Here is an 18,652-nt window from a genome sequence, read left to right as displayed (position 1 = left end):
CTTCTTCTTCTTCTTCTTCTTCTTCTTCTTCTAGCTAACCCCGTAGCCCAAGGGGCCATGCTACATGCTAACCCATTAGCCGACTCTTACCAGAACCTTCTTTCCCAACTGGTCTATCCTTCCCCCCATCCCTTCCCCAACACCCAAATGTGTTTCCTCCCTGTGCAACCAGCTACACTCTAGCCATAGCAACACCACCCATCCAGCCAGCCTCCTCAGTCTATCGCCCTTCCCCTGTGTCCCCCGTCTTGCGCCAGCAGATTCTCCTAGGTAGCTACGGAGACTTGGCTCAGCTACTACAGCCATCAATCATCGACACTAGCCAGCCCAGGGAAATGCAGACCAACTTCGGTTTAGTCCAGCTGTGAAATCCATCACCTCTGAGGTCTAAGGACTTAACCCCCGCAGAGTTCGCCCTAGCTTTTTCCCTTTACCGCAACGTCATCTGCTCAGTCTATCCCACACGCAGAACCGAGTTGGACGAGTACCTCCTCATAGAACTCGACATGGCCTTACGTTTCGGAGGCTCAGGTTTTTACATCTACCACGTCCACTTTGCTAGCCAAGCCGCCGGCCGCATCAAGCAGTTCAACCAGGCAACATACTGGGGCGCTCTGGACTCCGAGCTTTACTGCCGCATCTTCGCAGTACGCACATCCCTCTCTTGCCAATTATGCGGAGCCCCCTCCCACCCGGCCTCAGCGTGCTCAGTCAGCGCCCCACCACCCGAGCCACCCCGCTCACTCCCCTTTCCTTCAAGAGGCAACGCCTCAACCTTCAACCGCCTGTCACCTGCCGCACCCCCACCTCCCATCATCCCTAGGCCCGCAAACGAACATTCACCAGCCAACGCCCCCGTTTCAAAGGGCGTTGACAGACGCGGAAGGCCAATCCTCTACCAGGGAGGCAGGATGGTGTGCAACAATTTCAATGACCTAGGCTGCTCTCTTTCTAGCTGCCGCCTCATGCACATCTGCTCTTTCTGCGGATTGACTAGCACGGCACCTCAGCACACACGTCAAGATAAGCAACTTAGCTACCGCCTCAGTGACTCACCCATGGTTTCCACCCAGGCATAGCAATACTGCCTGACACATCTCACATCTGCCACAACCTTCAGTCCGCTTTAACAGAACCTCACACCTTCGACACCTTACTGGCCAAAGAAGTCAAAGAAGGATTCATGATAGGCCATTCGATAGTCCCCCCTTTTTCAGTGTCCGCATCAGTCCAGTAGGCATAGCTACTCGGAAATACTCCGGGAAAAGAGGCTCATAATAGACCTGTCTTCTCCACACGGATCAGCCATCCCGAGCATTAACAGCGTCATTCCAAGCCCAGACTTTTCGATGCAATACGCAAACATCGACCACGCCATCACCTTCATCCGCTCAGCAGGCCGTGGAGCATGGCTCTCTAAGGCAGACATCACCAGTGCACTCAAGATCTTGCCTATTCACCCAGAATTCTGGCGTTTCTTTGGAGTGTACCGGAAGGGAGCCTATTACTTCTCAGTACGCCTCACATTCGGCTGCAGAAGCAGTCCCAAAATCTTTGATTCCCTTTCAGAAGCTCTGTGCCGGATCTTGACAAACATACATCCATCCATCCCTTCTTCCCTCCCTCCCCTCAACATCCCTACATCCCTCATCCCTACATCCCTCATCCCTACATCCCTACTCCCTCCATCCCTCCATCCCTCATCCCTCATCCCTCATCCCTACATGAACACTACATCCCACATCCCTCATCCCTACATCCCTCATCCCTCCATCCCTCCATCCCTCCATCCCTCACCCCTTCATCCCAACATCCTCTGCCCGTCAACATTTATATTTAAACTGTGCATATTTATATACTGTATATACTAACATTTTAATTCCAGGTATCGTCTAGGGGCCCGTAATCAGCCCACGCAGATCATGCCGGAGACGGAACCCCCACTCTGAGTCTCCCACTGCACGGACCACAGCTCGTCCTCCCAGATCATCCCTTCACCCCCCTCATATCATTCACATGTTACTTCAATAAACTTACAAACATCACACTGTTGTGGCGTGGTTCCTGCTAGTGAATTAACGTTACAAAAGTAACCCATTGACCTTGTTACTATGTAAGTGTAAAACAACAGAAAAAAGGCATAGTGGTGAATTACCCTACAGTGCTTCTCTTGAATTAAGATTCACTGATGTAACATGTGTATTTGTGTTTATGTGTGTCCAGTGCCAGGGAATTTGGGGAACCGTCTGGAAGCAAAGATAGACAAGCCGACGCTGGTTCACTGGATGTGCTACAAGAAGACTGAGCACTGGTTCCCCCTGTGGATTGACCTCAACATGTTCATGCCAGTAGGTGTAGACTGCTGGATTGATAACATTAGGTAACACTGACTGCCTTTTAATGCCTATTCTCTTCTGTATCATGTATTAGCTTTCAGCATCTTAATGATATCATAGAGTGGTGCAGAAATAAGTCCTAAAGCTTGAAAATGAGTTAACATTTCCCCTCATCTGGAAGTCAACCTTCTTTATGTTTATATTGGTTATATACCTGAAATAAGGTCTGTGGTTAACTTAGGATATTTTTACGTTATGTTCTACGACAAAAAGTACGTCAGCAAATACTCTGCTTGTGAATGTCCAAATGTTCTTTGTGTAATGAAAACGCCAGTTGCTAACAAGTGACTAAATTAGATTACTAAATGTCATCATGCCAAATGTTAGCCATACTAGCTTAGCAGGGGTGACGTGTATGTATGTAATGCAGGGTTTTCAACTCTCACGCATCTGGCGTGTGACACACGCTTTCACTCTCAATCTCACGCTCTCACGCTGCCCAAACTATTCTCACGCCAAAAACAAGATGAACTGGCGATCGTTTTTGGTTGGTTATTTACAATGTTGAGTTGACAGCTGCTTAAGCTGTCGATCTGCCCCCACCACTCTTAACAACGTTAACAGACAGCAGAGCAGTGGTAGCCGGTTGGTCAATCCCCGACCCGTATTGCGCATGCGCAGATCTAAGATCCAGTAGAAATGATAAAGAAGTAAAAGTCTGCTGTTTATTGTTCTACTAGGCCAAAATAGAGTCAAAAAGTATATGAGAGTGAATGTGTTAATTAATATATTTGGCAGTTTGGAGTAAGTCTGTAGATTAGTTTGTGTGTGTGTTTCATGTATAGGCCTCTCACGATAATTAATTTTGTTGGATACATTTTCCCGGAAATCATTGCGATAAACGATAATATTGCCAGCACCGTTGTATGACCATTTTAGACCACTGACATAATGATAATATAAAATAATAATTCAAGTACATCCTTTCAAACCGCTTGTCATATCCTCATGTAAATGGCAATTTATCGAGTTCATTTTTATTTATCGTTACTATAAGTCATTTAATTGTTTATTGCGACAGGCCTATGCACACAATAAAACATTGGAAACATGTGTTTGACTTTCATTAGTGAATGAAACTTTGTGCCCTTTATAGTCTCTGTCCAATATTGTGTATTTGTATATATTGTATATACAATATGCTAAGGTCCTGCTACTGACACGATAGTCATTTAGTGCGCATATGTGTAATTAAACCCATGATATCAAAATCTCACTCCAGCCAGGTACCCAAAGTTGGCAACCCTGATGTAATATAGTTGGTTAAAAGCCTATTGCTAGCTATTTACCTATGGCAATTTCATTTAAGCCTGCTCACCGCGAGGTGCCTGGCGTGTTACAGCTAGTTAAGTTTTCTTTTTATGGTTGTACTATGGTTGTAATAATATCTGAAAAGAGATAAAATATTGCCCAGTATAATTGTCCTGTCTGATATTAAAGTCACATTTGAGAATGTTTCTGCCCAAGTACACTTTCATAACTCTCCATGTCCATTTTTGTGCCCCAGACTTGTTTACAACAAGACGACTCGGCAGTCTTCCAACTCACCAGGGGTGCAGGTGCGGGTGCCAGGATTTGGGCAAACATATCCCATTGAGTTTCTCGACTACAATAGACTGGCTGGTAAGAAACATTTAATGCTTGGTTTGGGGTTTGTCTAAAGATTAAATGAATGTAACCAAGCAATTGTGCTCAATTCCTACAGTACCTAATCAAATATATTTGAAGCTCAGCTGCTTTTTACCAAGTGATGGCAAGTTGATTTGGCATCTGACATTCACTGAGGGTGCTGCTTCTGGGTTTTGCAGGTTATTTTCACACTATGGTGCAACATTTGGTCAACGTGGGCTACACGCGGAATGAGACAGTCCGAGGAGCACCGTACGACTGGAGATTAGCTCCTAGTAAGTAGCAAAATTACACACACATGCACACAAACACACACAAGATTATTATAACAATCAAGACTGTGTTTGCTTGGAAGTATAAAAAGTACATCAGAAGGGAGAAGGTGGTGAAATAATAGGTGAAACAACAGAATGTAGTAAAAAAAAAACATTTAATCAGTAAACAAAAAATATAAATGGAACTCATCGAGGCCTGGATTGTTTAGAAGTGAGAAAATGACCATACTTATCACTTAAAGGTCACCTATTATGCAAAATGGACTTTTTTGCACCGTCTTTTATACATAAATATGTGTCCCCGTAGTGTAAGGAGACTCAAATGGCGCTTTTCCACTACAGGACCTAGCACGATTTAGTACGGTATGGTTAGGCCTTGGTAGGCCAGGCTCACTTTATGCTGCGTTTTCATTACAGTTTAGGAACAGGGGTAGTAACTATAGTAACTCAGTGTAGGCTGGGCGATCGGCTGTTCGGCAGGCGGAGCAACGCTGTGTAAAACTGCCGTAATGTCCTCTTCAATGCAAACCACAAAACCATAACATCAGCTGTTAGCTGTTAGCACTCAGAGCTCACAGCTCCTCATATCTGTTCAGAAACTAGACAAAAGTTAAACAAGTACAAACGGAGAGACTGTCAGTGTCATGGTCATAGTCGCTGGTTTATTTATGTCTGTAGGCCGTTGTTGTGAGTGTGGACAGAGCATATACAACGTTAGCTTAGCCTGATCGATCCGATTTCCATTCAGAAAACACGCATTTTAAAAGGATTTTCAACTGCCGTCTTGTCTGCAGACCGGTATCAATATGTTGTTACTTCGGCATCATTTTGAAACGTCTATTACAATTAAATCACGGTAAAATATCTTCATTTTCTTGTAGTTGTAGCCCCCTTTGCCAGCGATTCTCTCCGACCATTCAGCAGTCGAGAGTGTTTACGTCACTAGTTTAGCATATTCAGCCCGGTTGATGGCCCGGTAAGAACTTCGATTTTTGAGGGCCAGAAAAAAGGTGAAAAAGTAGTCCTGAGCCGGAACTACCCCTAGTGGAAAAGCAAAAAAAAAAAATTAAACCGTGCTACGTGCTGCAGTGGAAAAGCGCCAAAAGTATCATAAAATAAAACCCTCTCTCTTTTCCTCCGTACCCACATCTCTAAAAACGGGGATACAATGGAGCTGATCCAGATTTGCTGCGGTCATTACGACATTACTAAAATGTGGGCTGGCTTTACGCCCACGGCCCTATTAGAAACGTGCTGTATCAGGAACAATGCTCTGAGTGCTAACAGCTAACGGCTGATGTTTTGGTTTTGTGGTTCGCATTGAAGATGACGTCACGGCAGTTTTACGCAGCGTTGCTCCGCCCGCCGAACAGCCGATCGCCCCGCCTACACTGCGTTACTATAGTTACTACCCCTGTTACTAAACTGTAATGGAAACGCAGCATAAAGTGAGCCTGGCCTACCAAGGCCTAACCATACCGTACGGCGTACTAAGCCGTGCCAGGTCCTGCAGTGGAAAAGCACCATAACAGGGCTGAAATAGAGGGGTATGAGGCATGGCTAGAATAGGTGATCTGTTTGGTATTTTGAGCAAAACACTTCATAGACATGTTTTTTATATATCTGAGACCTATGAGCTATGACCTATGCTTAAAAATAGCATAATTGGAGACCTTTAATTTATTACCTTAGTAAACAGTTTCCGAATAAGTTTAAGGTATCATTTGCTGGTCTTAAGACTTTTTCCAAGAAGCATGATGTTCATTTGTTAATAATTGTCCAATGGCCAAAACGCCAAATTAGAATCTTCAAATCCGTAGCAAACAAACCAATGGGTGAAGTCATGGAGACTAGGTTCACTTCTTATATGCAGTCTTTGGTTTTTGTTAAAGCTTCACTAAGAGAAATTGGCTACTTGGAGGCAATTGAATAAGCTCCTAATACAACATTGTCAGCATGCAACCCTGTCTCCTAAAAATAACGTTCCCACAGAACTAAACTGCATTCTCAATTACGTTTAGCTAGAAACTTATTTTCTCCCACGTTACGTTCGTTATGAACGTATCTCAAATACGTTTATTTTCTACATATCTTCTAGAAACATATTTTCTCCCACGTTAAGTTTCTTATGAACGTATCTTAAATACGTTTATTTTCTACATATCTTTGCCATTTATTGTCTTGCTTATAATAATGATAATAGTCACTTATAAATATCATTTTAGAGCACACATTTGAAATCAGTAGGCAAGGCTGTAATTTCGCCAGCTGTTACTCTCATGAGCTAGGCAGAAAATAATAGTTTTAACATGCCAAAAAGCTGCTGTGTCGTTTATTGCACCTCAAACCTTAAAACAAATCCAGAGTTACGCGTTTCTGTACTTCCTCTAAGAAGAAAGGACAGTAACAGAAGTTCTCTGTGACGCCAGATGTGGTGTTGTTAATGCGATATGATATCCAGTTTAGGATGGCCGAAGACACTACACTACCCATAATCCCCAGCTATCGTTTGGGACTACAGTCCCGTTGACAAACCCCGTGATTAATCTTCAAGCTCTGGGATTGGATGTTGGAGTGGCAGTGCGCCAAGGTTACGCCGAGCGTCAAGCTCTTTGAAATGGAACGAAACCACGGCAGACTATTCAAAACTGGACTCGAACGCCCCCCCAGAACTACACATGCTGGCTATTGTGTGTTTCGCAACATGTTCTCTATGGCACGTCTCTACTGGGAATTGTGGTTTTAAAAGACGTTTTTGTTTTCCCCAAAATTAGAAGTTGACAGTATTAAACTGTGTATAGCCTTGGAGGTTTAGGCGATAGGAAACAAATTGGTGTGTACAAATGTAAAGCATGTAATTACTAAATGGGTGAAAATCGCTTGTGTTCATAATGGGCAGTATTAATATATACCCACATGACAGCTCATTGTTACTTTGTAATTCTACTCCACTACAATTCAGAGGTTAACATGGTATTTTTACTCCACTACATTTATTTTAGTTACTTTGCAGATTCTGATTAATGACCCTTAAAGTAGACTTTAGTTACACCTGAGTAAAATTCAGGGAAAGGTGATTGTCAAGTGCCAACAATCAGGAGAGATATTTGATAGTTGGTGCTCGAGAAGACTAAACATGTATCTGCAGATCTCTATAAAGTATGTTAATTACTCGTTATTCTCTACTAATAGTTAATTAAAAACTGTATATAATTGCTATCTTGCACATGCCTTTCAAGATTTCAAGATTTTCTAAGGTTTATTGACATATCATATACACAACTACGGTGTAGTTATGCAATGAATGAAAAACTTGGGTCGCAGCTGAGGTTCCTCAACAGTGCATTACAAGACATCTATCAATATGTGTGTATACCTCTACCATTAAACTGTCAAATTCTGCGCATTTCTTACACTATCTATATCATATCAGTTAAAACAAGTGCTTCAACATAGTTTTAGACGTTAAGTACTTTGTCAGGCTTAATATTTATCTGTAGATAGATACCCCCAAAGCTTTTTTCTTATTTGAAAGAAGACCTTAACCTAAAGTATTCTTTAATGTGTTAATAAAGGTTAATTAGTTTGTCTGTTTTGCACATCCTCATATTAATATCTTTGTACATCCAGCACTAAACTGTTTTATTGTAGAGATCACTTATAGTATCTTCTTGATTTTTTATATTCTATATTTCTATCATTGACCTTCTACTTTCCCCCTATGAAGATATGTACTCTTAATATTTTGTTCATCAAATAACATTATTCAACAAAAAAAATTCAATAACGTGCTTTAACCACTAGGCGGTGCAGACAAGGTACACGCAGCATACTAATAATAACTTTGTATTATTAGTGTAGGACACTTATGTATGTATAACATCTGAAGATGTGTAGTTTTATTCATGTTTTTACATAATTGTACAGGATATTGCTATACTATTTCTCATGTTTTACTTCTACACATTAATATCTGATTTGTAAAACATCACAGACAGAAAGGTATATCCGTCATTTAATGGTAAGCTATTGAAATTGTGATTCCATAGATGTGTCTCCCATCACCCAAATCCCCTGACTATTCTTTCAACTCAGTATTTACATTATTATATTCAAAGAAAATCAGGTTCTTGGGTAATCTGTTCAGTGGGTTTGTGGTGTGTTTAGCTCGAAATTTCCCTTATAGGCCTACGTCTGTTTCCGGTGACTTTATTTACGGCTAAAAAGCATGCTAAAAAGCATGCTAAAAAGCCCAAGATTATAGAATTAAACGAATAAATAAAAACAAGGATAATTGTGTGTTATTGTTGAGTAAATAACAGTGTGTTATTTAGAAAATAATAACAAATTAGAAGGAAAAAAAGATTTTCAAAAATACAGATTTCAGTATTTTGAAGCTTTAAGCCCCATTTATTTTCCTCATAGACATAAACAAATAAATAAAAAGATAAAACACTGGCATGTAATTTACGTTAGAATAAATAGAATGGTTTTGAATAATAGATGAGAGTAAAATCTACGTCATTTTACAGCCCCGCCCACTTTTGGGGAAACCAACGCTGTCATTTGAATGGCGATCAAGCCTGAAGCCACAGAGATCTTCTGTTACTGTCCTTTCTTCTTAGAGGAAGTACAGAAACACGTAACTGTGGATTTGTTTTAATGTTTGAGGTGCAATAAACGACACAGCAGCTTTTTGGCATGTTAAAACTATTATGTTCTGCCTCGCTCATGAGAGTAACAGCTGGCGAAATTACAGCCTCGCCTACTGATTTCAAATGTGTGCTCTAAAATGATATTTATCAAAGACTATTATCATTATTATAAGCAAGACAATAAATGGAAATGATATGTAGAAAATAAACGTACGTTCATAGGAAACGTAACGTGGGAGAAAATGTTTCTATAAGATATGTAGAAAATAAACGTATTTGAGATACGTTCATAACGAACGTAACGTGGTAGAAAATACGTTTCTTGCTAAACGTAATTGAGAATGCAGTTTAGTTCTGTGGGAACGCAATTTTTAGGAGACAGGGTTGCAGCATGTAAGCAAACATTTGCTGATTTACCCATCCAGTAAACATGTAGCAACATTAGCATTGATTAAAGTTGTGTCTGGTCTCTTGACAAACTTCAGTTTGGTGTTCCCACTCTTTCACTCCTAACTACCTTTTAGTTAAATATTTGACAGTTAAGAAGCTAAATGCTCAATTAGCATGAGCTAACTTTGCCCAACAATTCGTCTTGGCTCGTTCAAGGTGCTATTGGTGTAGAAATATTTTTTTACTCAACTCTTTTGGCTTTTTGGCCTCCTTTTAGCTCATTTTTTTGTTTTTTTGAATTGCAGACCAAGTGATCAATTGGTGATAAACAAGACATTTATCTAGCAGTTTAAATGTTTTGTTTTCTCAGGGATTGGTGGAGACCAAAAAAAAGCTAAGGACAAATCCAAACAATTACAAATGTTGCCTTTTTTCTGATAGATGCCTACATTTGCAACCGCTTGCTAGAATATTAGCTACGGAGATACAACTGAACCTCTACTAAAGCATAGCATCGCTAACTACTTGCTAGGTAAGTTAGCCTAACTTTGAACTTGCAACATGTATACATGTGCATTGGTGTGTCTGCTCTGCAGATCACCACTCTGTGGACAGCTGTTTGAACCAACATTTTTTTTTTTGCTGCTGAAAGAGTTATACAGTTTTTGCTGTCCGCGTTGCTGCAGAAGCATATAGTTGTGAGAGGTCCTTTCATAGTTAACTACAGTCATTGAGAAACCCTGCCCTCTGATGATGGTGTAAGATGGACACATGCCCACTTTCATCATGATATAGATAAGAGCAACAATAAGCAGTATCGGTATTGATAGAACCGTCACAATACCCAATTTTAAGTTATACTGATAATAATGAGATTAAGGATAGTAATTTATCATCGTCACGCATGATAATAAAGAAAAACACATGATGTCCCCTCCTCCAACAGATGAGAACGCAGAGTATTTGTCGAAGCTGCACAAACTGGTGGAGGAGATGTACGAGGAGTACCAGAAGCCTGTGTTCCTGCTGGCACACAGCATGGGCTGCCACTACGTACTCTACTTCCTCAACCACCAGCCTCAGGCCTGGAAGGACAAATACATCAGGGGCTTCATTTCCCTGGCAGCTCCATGGGGGGGCGCTGTCAAACCACTCAGAGTCCTGTCGTCAGGTAATGGCCAGTTTGGAAATCTACAATAAACTTTGTGACATACCTGTAGTTTCTTGTTTTTTACCAATATCATTATTATCCACTCTGACCTTAAACTGATCCCCCCATTACATTGCTTTAAATTGTATGTGTTGAAATCGATTTTAAAATCTTCAGACCCTGTATATCTTCACCACTTTTCAAAAACACCTCGGAACTGTCAGGATGCGTGGAAAAGGTAGGACCCAAATGCAGAATTGAACAAAAAGCGAGCTTTATTAAATCATAAAAGCTGTGGCAAAAAGGCAGTATCCAAAAATATCCAAAAACAAACGAGCAGCACAAGGAACACAGACCGTGGAAACATGGAGGGGAAACAATGGACCGACATGGAACACAGGGGAAGACTAGACTAAATACACAGAAGGGTAATCACAGGACAAGACACAGCTGGGCAGGGGAGGGAGAAACACAAGGGCAACAGGTGAACACAATGAGACAATCAGACACACCAGGGAAACTAACGACAGGGAGGAGGACCAGACAAAACACAAGGAGGAAGACAAAACACCAAATGAACAGACTTACAAAACCCATAACCAGACAGACAACACTAAAACCGTGACATAAACCTAGGAGTGTGACAGAACCCCACCCTCAAGGGACGGATCCCAGACGTCCCAAAAAAAAAAAGTCCAGCAGGGTGGGTGGAGGGGGACGGGAGGAGGGACACATAACTAGGGCCAAGAAAGGGTGGGTGGAGGGGGTCTGGAGGACGGTGGCAGAGTCCAAGGTGGGGAACTCGGGCGGACGGCCCGGGGGCAAGGCAGAGACCATGGAGGGGCGAAGGCCACAGCGGGCGAACTCAGGGGGCCGAGCATGAGGGCGAAGGCAGCGGCAGGAAGAGTCAGGGGGCTGGGCCCGAGGGCAAAGACCACGGCACTCAGGGGGCCGGGCTCGAGGGCAAAGACCGCGGCTCTCAGGGGGCCGGGCTCGAGGGCGAAGACCAGACAGCTCCGGAGGCCGGGCAGAACCCGGTGTCGGCCGAACAGGAACCGGATCCAGTGGGACAGGCTTCGGCAGGATCCCCCACGGAAGAGGACCAGGACTTGGCAGGACCCCCGGCGAGACAGGTGATGGCGGGACCTCCAACGGAACAGGACAAGGGGTTGGCAGGACCCCCAGCAGAAGAGTTGTCGGCGGGACCCCCAGAGGAACAGGACATAGGATTGGCAGAACCCCCAGCAGGAGAGTAGTCGGCAGGACCCCCAACGGCACAGGACATAGGGTTGGCAGGACCCCCGGCAGAAGAGTAGTCGGCAGGACCCCCAACGGGACAGGACATAGGGTTGGCAGGACCCCCGGCAGGAGAGTAGTCGGCGGGACCTCCGACGGCACAGGACATAGGGTTGGCAGGACCCCCGGCAGAAGAGTAGTCGGCGGGACCCCCAACGGGACAGGACATAGGGTTGGCAGGACCCCCGGCAGAAGAGTAGTCGGCGGGGCCCCCAACGGGACAGGACATGGAGTTGGCAGGACCCCCAGCGGAACCTCCAACGGCACTTGAGTAGGGGCTTGAGTGGGGACTCGAGAGAGAGGGCTTGAGAGGGAACTCGAGAGGAAACTGGAGAGTTGACTTGAGAGGGGACTCGAGAGGGGACTCGAGAGGAGACCTGAGGGGAAACTTGAGAGGGGACTTGAGAGGGGACCTGAGAGGGAACTCGAGAGGAGACCTGAGGGGAAACTTGAGAGGGGACTCGGGTAGGAACTTGAGAGGTGACTCGAGAGTAGGGTTGGGTATCGTTTGAATTTCCACGATTCTGATTCCGATTCTACTTTTCGATTCCGGTTCTTAACGGTTCTCAATTCCGATTCTTTGAGGGGCAGGGTAAAAAAATTATACATGCTTCTTCCACCAAATAAATTACATTTATTCGAGAAACTTTTACACAGGTTAGTTTACATTCACTGCTATGTAACTGTAACCTGAGAACCACTGAAGCTACAACAGTGCAACAGTGCAACTTTTAAAGGAAACCCCCCCCCAATTAAAAACAGTTCCTGTTGAGAAAAACACGCATATCTGCCTTCTCAGGCATACCGGGAAGAAATGTTTGAACATTTTAAAGTAAAATGTGTCAATCTGTTTGTGAATTGTGATCAAAAGGTTTGAGACCCACTGAGATAACTTAGACTAAAGTGAACTATCTAAACACTCAGAGTCAGAGTCTCACTGAGCTGTAGTTATCAGCCACTCAGTCTGACTGGAGAGGACTCTCCCTCCAAATCATTGTAGAAACATCTTATTCTTCCGTTAGAGCAGCTAGCACCAGATACTAATAACAACAGCGCGTACCGGTGCACCCTCCCTTTCTCCCACGCTCACTCGCACTTTGGCTGTGAGCTGCGGTTGCCAGATAAGCCAACATCCCCCATTTTCATCACTTACAGCGCCCATCGTACAGGGAAAATGAAAAGTGTAACCGGGATGAAAAGGGTGTTACATTTACTTAATTATAAATGTTGTTACATCAAGGCCGAACATTAGGATGAGCACCAACGGTCAAAACATTTGTTTTCCTCCCAGAGCTGTCAGCGCAGCACCTCCACAGATCTGGCGCCCTAGGCGAACATCTATAACGCCAGTGCGACGGGCTGGTGTTGTGCCAAGCCCCCAGGAAGTGCGCCGGAGTCTGATGAGAATATTCGTGCTGGTCAAACGGCGGTACTACACTTCCTTTAGGTTGCTGGGCCCGGAAACACTTTTTCCCATTGACTTACATTGGGAAAGAGTGGTCTGTAACTAGTTGGATAATTTTTTTTTAAACTAAATAAACAACCCAGTATGAACACTTGTATAGCCCTTATTAAAAACATTCGTTCCTCAAGTTGTAAAAATGTGCTAATAACGTTATTCTGAGAGTTATTTCCCTCGGCATTATGAACGCGCATCTAACCCACGGGACCGCGCCGCCCGGCACGTTCATGTTACGTGTTCAGTACTACATGAGTTTCTCTTTACCCATGGATGCACAATAACAACGGACCATATCGCCTTACTGCCATCCCACGGAGCTGTAATAATGGATATATTGCACATGTTTGCTGTAATTCATCATTTGTAAAATATTATACTACATGGGCTGTATGATGTAAATGTTGTACCGTAAATGTTGTATTAAATAAAGTTAATATTACCGACGTAGATTAACGTTCCTGTAGCTTCTTATTGCACTTGCAATTGTTTTAGTTACTTGTGGGCTACTTAACATGAATAATCACAGTTACTATCCTTTTACTGCATCACATTTCAAAAAGAAATAGGCTATTGTTATTTTAACTCCACCACAGTAATCCATCATCAGCTTTACTTTTTAGATAAAGTTTTAACTCACAATTGATCATAATGAACTATGAACTACTTCAACATATACATTTTTATATATTACCAAGTGGTTTCATGTACAACCCACACAAGTATCATGCTAAATGAAGCTCTGTTGCTTGGATATCACTAGATCCTGATGTCAGCGTAATATAAAAGTACAGAACGATTGATGTGTAACTTAGCATAATTTACTAGCTAGCTGCTAGCTGCTAACTGCCGCCTCGTTAATATAAATCCAGTACCATGCTGTCATGAACGCGCGGTGCTGTTACGTGTACGCAAATTCACGTGCTTAATGTGAACGAGCCTTTTGGGCGGCGTAGTTAAAGTTGCGCATGTTAGTAGTAGTAGTGCACATACGGGTACTTCTCAGGCATGCCGAGTAATCTGTGACGTTTCGCTCTCTCAAAAGTTGGGCCATTTTGTCATCATGCGCCATTGAGCAACTCTCATAGGAATGAATGAGGCCCCGCCTCCCACGCTGTATCTAGTTCTTATTATACATCCATGGTGTTGTGCCGTAGATTGAAGCCTTGCCGTAGATTGAAGCCCTGTTCGCGGGGACGCGCAAACGTGACGTCATCGCCTGTATTGAGCGTTCGTCTAGTTTAATAAGCTTTTCTCTCTCTTTTGAATGATATATTTCCCATCAGATTAAACAGCAAACGGCTGAATAAATAATGTGCATACAATTGCGAGGAGGCTCGTTTTAAGGACACTTTTCAGATAGTCACAATCTTCGTATTGGAACAAACTTCCGTTTTTGAGTGCAGTCCCACTCTGCTATGTTCCTCCTTCCTACAGAACAGACAATGACAGGATAATATGTCATTTGTCAGTATAGTCCTATTTCTTAAAACCTTCTCTGTTGTTTAAGTGTCTGATAACCACGAATAGTAAGCAATTATATGACAGTAATGATATAACATATGTCAGACACTGTGTTATTTTCAAGCAAGCCTAAAAGATAATGTGTTCAAACTGGCTTCACTCGCTTTAATTGCTCCTTTGAATGTAATTTTCCTCTGTGGTTTCCTACTCAACACATGTTTGTATTGTAATGCCACTCATATTTTATTTGTTATTGTATTTTAAGGTGACATTGAATGCTTTGAAAGGTGCCCTAAAATAAAGTGTATTATTGATCTTATATCTGTGCCTATATCACACTATTAATGTTCCTTATTTTAGATCTGCACTGTTCTCTATAACATGTTCAGCAGAGCAGGTATTTCTCCTGCCAGATATGGCACCCCCCCCTACAACTTTGTCCAGGACAGTCACAACTTCACCACAATCACACTGGTGTTGCATGTTCCCCTCTAGTTTATGCTCACAAAAGCATTTCACTCTGGGCCCAGCAGGTGAAAAACTAAAGGGGGGCTTCCATATCCGGCAGTGCAGTTGCTAGAGCTGCCGGATTTTGAAGCGCCCCCTGTCATTTTGGCCAGGATAGTCACAGACTCACCAAAACGCACTGGTGCTTGCTGTTCCCCTCTAGTTTGTGCTCACAAAAGCATTTTACTCTGGGCCCTGCAGGTCTAAAACTAAAGAGGGGCTTCAAAATCCGGCAGATCAGGTGTTGGTGCTGCCGGATTTACGTTATTTACTTTCACTGTTGATCTGTTGCTAATAAGATACAGGAAGTCAGCAGTCTAAAATGAACAAGTCATAGGTTGAAATGTTAACATGTATATGCCCTGATTAAATATTATTCAATAATGGTAACATTTCTGTATCATGAGAGGAAGCCACGTATTTAATTCAACAAGTCCCTAAAGACTGACTTACTACTGCCCAAAAAGATGATGACAGACTTGCAACATCACAAATCACTTACAATAGAATACAAATGCTATATACTGCCATAAATAAGACAATGCTATCAGAAATGTTGTCTTATAAAACGTTCATATTTTATTACTAAAACCTCTCCTATTCCTGACTTGTTGCAGGAGAAAATGACGGCATCCCGATGATTTCCAACATCAAGATCCGCGAGGAGCAGAGGATGACGACCACTAATCCCTGGATGCTGCCCACCAAAGCCTGGCCAAGCGACCACGTGTTCATCTCCACACCCACCATCAACTACACCAACCAGGACTACCAGCGCCTCTTCACAGATATCAACTATGAGGACGGCTGGTAATTTACAGATTTAATCTAATCAGTGCTGCCCCTCTGAGTCGAATAGTTATCTCAGTGGTGGTTTTGGTCTCTTTTACATAGATTTCTTTGATCATTGATAAGCTATTTTAAGTTATTCTTCAATTTTAATGCTGAATGACTTTATCCCAGAAACAAAGGACTATGTCTTTGTCAAAAATAAATACAAATAATTATAGACTCATCAAGGCAATCAGAAAAAAATGACAATTTAAAAAAAGAATTATTATATATTTATACATTTATTTATTTTGTATATTATATTATTTTATTGAAGTACAGATACAAACAGTGTTACAATTGAAAACAGTTTTCCCTTCCATTTGACATTTCCCCCAGTCAGAACTTCCCCTCTTAACACCTCACTCATCCCCTCCCCAGTTGAATCCAAAATGACATAGATTCCATATAGGAAAAGACAACAAAGTAAAAATAAATAAAATACAACAAATAAAATACATTAAAATGTATTGGAAAATAATTAACATTAACTAACAGTGCATAACATTGAATACAAAAACGATATGAATAAATAATATACCTCTGCTTCTTAAAGAAGCAATCTACAGGGCCACCAAGAAGAAATGTTATCTTCTCAAGTTTAAGAAAGATATTTATCGTTTTCAAAACCCAACCCTTCTATCCATCCTGGTAGTGCAATGCTAAAAGAGGGTAATGCTAACTCTGCTTAAGTACTCATTAAGGTCCCTATACAAAGTGATATAGGGATGCGAGGAGCTGCAGACCAGGGGGTAATTATATACAAAGTGTAATCATTTTATTACTAAATGGTGATCGACATATGAATCTGGAATCTGTAAGCAACAGGAATGCAATTTTGGTATTGGAAGCATTCTGGTGTCCGTTTGAAATGTGCCAGGAGTATCGACCAATCACTGTTTTGTGAGGGTTGGAACATGATTGCTGTCCAATCCAACTAAGCGTTTCTTATTTATTTCTCTTTTCTATAAATTAGCTGAATTTGTGTCCCTCAATTCAAATTCCATTCTTGAGTTGCAGATCGAATTGTAAACAATGACTGGCAAAAGGAAGAGAAAGTTTTGGTGTGGATATCCGTTATCAATAAAGTGGATATCCCCCTTGCTATACTTTACACACATAATTTTGGCCATTTCCCCCAATGATTAAATCATTGAAAGCCGATTAAACAATACTAAAAACCCTTTTCACAAGTAGTCATATGATCCATTGTATCTATTTGATTTTACAACAAATAATCTTCTTGTTGGTTGCAGGCACATGTGGGAGGACACCAAGAACCTCACTGGAGACCTCTACCCTCCTGGTGTCGAGGTGTGGTGTATGTACGGCGTGGGCCTTCCAACTCCTGTGACATACATATACGACGAGGAGTTTCCAAACAAGGACCCGGTGGACTTTGTCTACGCCGATGGGGACGACACGGTGGACAGCTTTAGCATGAGCCTTTGCAAACAGTGGGCGGAGCAGCAGGAGCAGCCCGTGCATGTGACCGAGTACCGAGGGCTGCCCCACCTGGACATTGTGTTCCACGAAAAGGTGATCACCCAAGTCCAACAAATCATGGAGGGCCAATCAGACGTTCCCAAGGAGATTGATGTCCGATATGGAGCGGAATAGAAGAGCAGTTAGGAGATTAAACAATAAAACTTGTGACATGAGGTGCTTTATTTTCTATAGTAGACTTCTAAAAAAAATGACCCCCTTATCTAAACTAAAGGCTGATGACTTATTTGACCGTGATCTGTTTATTCTCCTATATACACTGTTTAGTTAGTTTATGTTCCGTATATTTGTTGGTCACCATGATGAGGCTTATGGCAATGATCATGGTACGCATTATTATCCCAATAATTACAAACATAGTAATAGGTATATTTGTTCTAATGATGGATTATTTAATGTTGTAGTATGTGCAGTTTTCTTACAGTCCAGTATGACAACTTCAGATCCTGATACATCTTTACAAACTCTTAGGAAAGTTGAGAGTATGACTGTTATGAATTTGATAAACCACTTGAAGTGGTTACCTGTTACAAATACCTTGGTATCTGGCTTGATGATTGTCTCACTTTTAAGCGTCATGTCAATAACCTGCTTAAAAAGCTGAGGGTTAGGCTAGGTTTCTTCTACAGGAACAAGTCCTGTTTCTCGCTTGAAGCCAGGAAAAGGCTAGTCACTGTGACCTTTTTACCTGTGCTGGACTATGGTGATTTGATGTATATGAATGCACCTGCCAATTGCCTGGTCAAGTTAGATGCTGCGTATCACAGCGCACTGAGATTTGTGACAAACTGTAAAGCATTAACCCATCACTGTACCCTGTATGCAAGGGCAGCTTTGCTTTCACTAACTGTACGGAGGCTCAGGCACTGGTACATTTTTATATACAAAGCCATGTTAGGGAAACTTCCATCCTACATCTGCTCCCTGATCTCACGGCAAATTGTAAGTGGCTACTGCCTGAGATCGAATGCTGTGGTTTTATTAAATGTGCCAACTGCTAGGACTGTCTTAGGGAAGACAGCTTTTAGATGCGCAGCTCCTCTGTCTTGGAATAGTCTGCAATTGAAATGGAAACTGAACAATCTGGTGCCACT

General features: G+C 42.3%; 1 protein-coding gene across 2 annotated transcripts in view; it reads left to right on the top strand.

The window, feature by feature from the left end:
• The window catches only part of lcat (lecithin-cholesterol acyltransferase), a 26,480-nt gene extending 8,206 nt beyond the window's left edge, over positions 1-18,274 (top strand). The window contains exons 1-7 of one of the 2 annotated variants that reach the window (XM_034205938.1): positions 1,816-2,113; positions 2,224-2,380; positions 3,904-4,019; positions 4,205-4,300; positions 10,292-10,516; positions 15,839-16,031; positions 17,309-18,274. In XM_034205938.1, the coding sequence (XP_034061829.1) occupies positions 2,286-2,380; positions 3,904-4,019; positions 4,205-4,300; positions 10,292-10,516; positions 15,839-16,031; positions 17,309-17,672 (1,089 nt within the window). In that variant the 5' untranslated portion in view covers positions 1,816-2,113; positions 2,224-2,285 and the 3' untranslated portion in view covers positions 17,673-18,274. Of the gene's footprint in view, positions 1-1,815; positions 2,114-2,223; positions 2,381-3,903; positions 4,020-4,204; positions 4,301-10,291; positions 10,517-15,838; positions 16,032-17,308 lie in introns of those variants that run through there. The other variant, XM_034205936.1, reaches the window with a different exon arrangement.
• The last annotated feature ends 378 nt before the right edge of the window (positions 18,275-18,652 follow it).

Source organism: Gymnodraco acuticeps, unplaced genomic scaffold (assembly GCF_902827175.1).
Source record: "Gymnodraco acuticeps unplaced genomic scaffold, fGymAcu1.1, whole genome shotgun sequence".
Taxonomy (NCBI): domain Eukaryota; kingdom Metazoa; phylum Chordata; class Actinopteri; order Perciformes; family Bathydraconidae; genus Gymnodraco; species Gymnodraco acuticeps.
The sequence above is the reverse complement of the archived record's forward strand: the minus strand, read 5'-3'. Positions and strand labels throughout refer to the sequence as shown.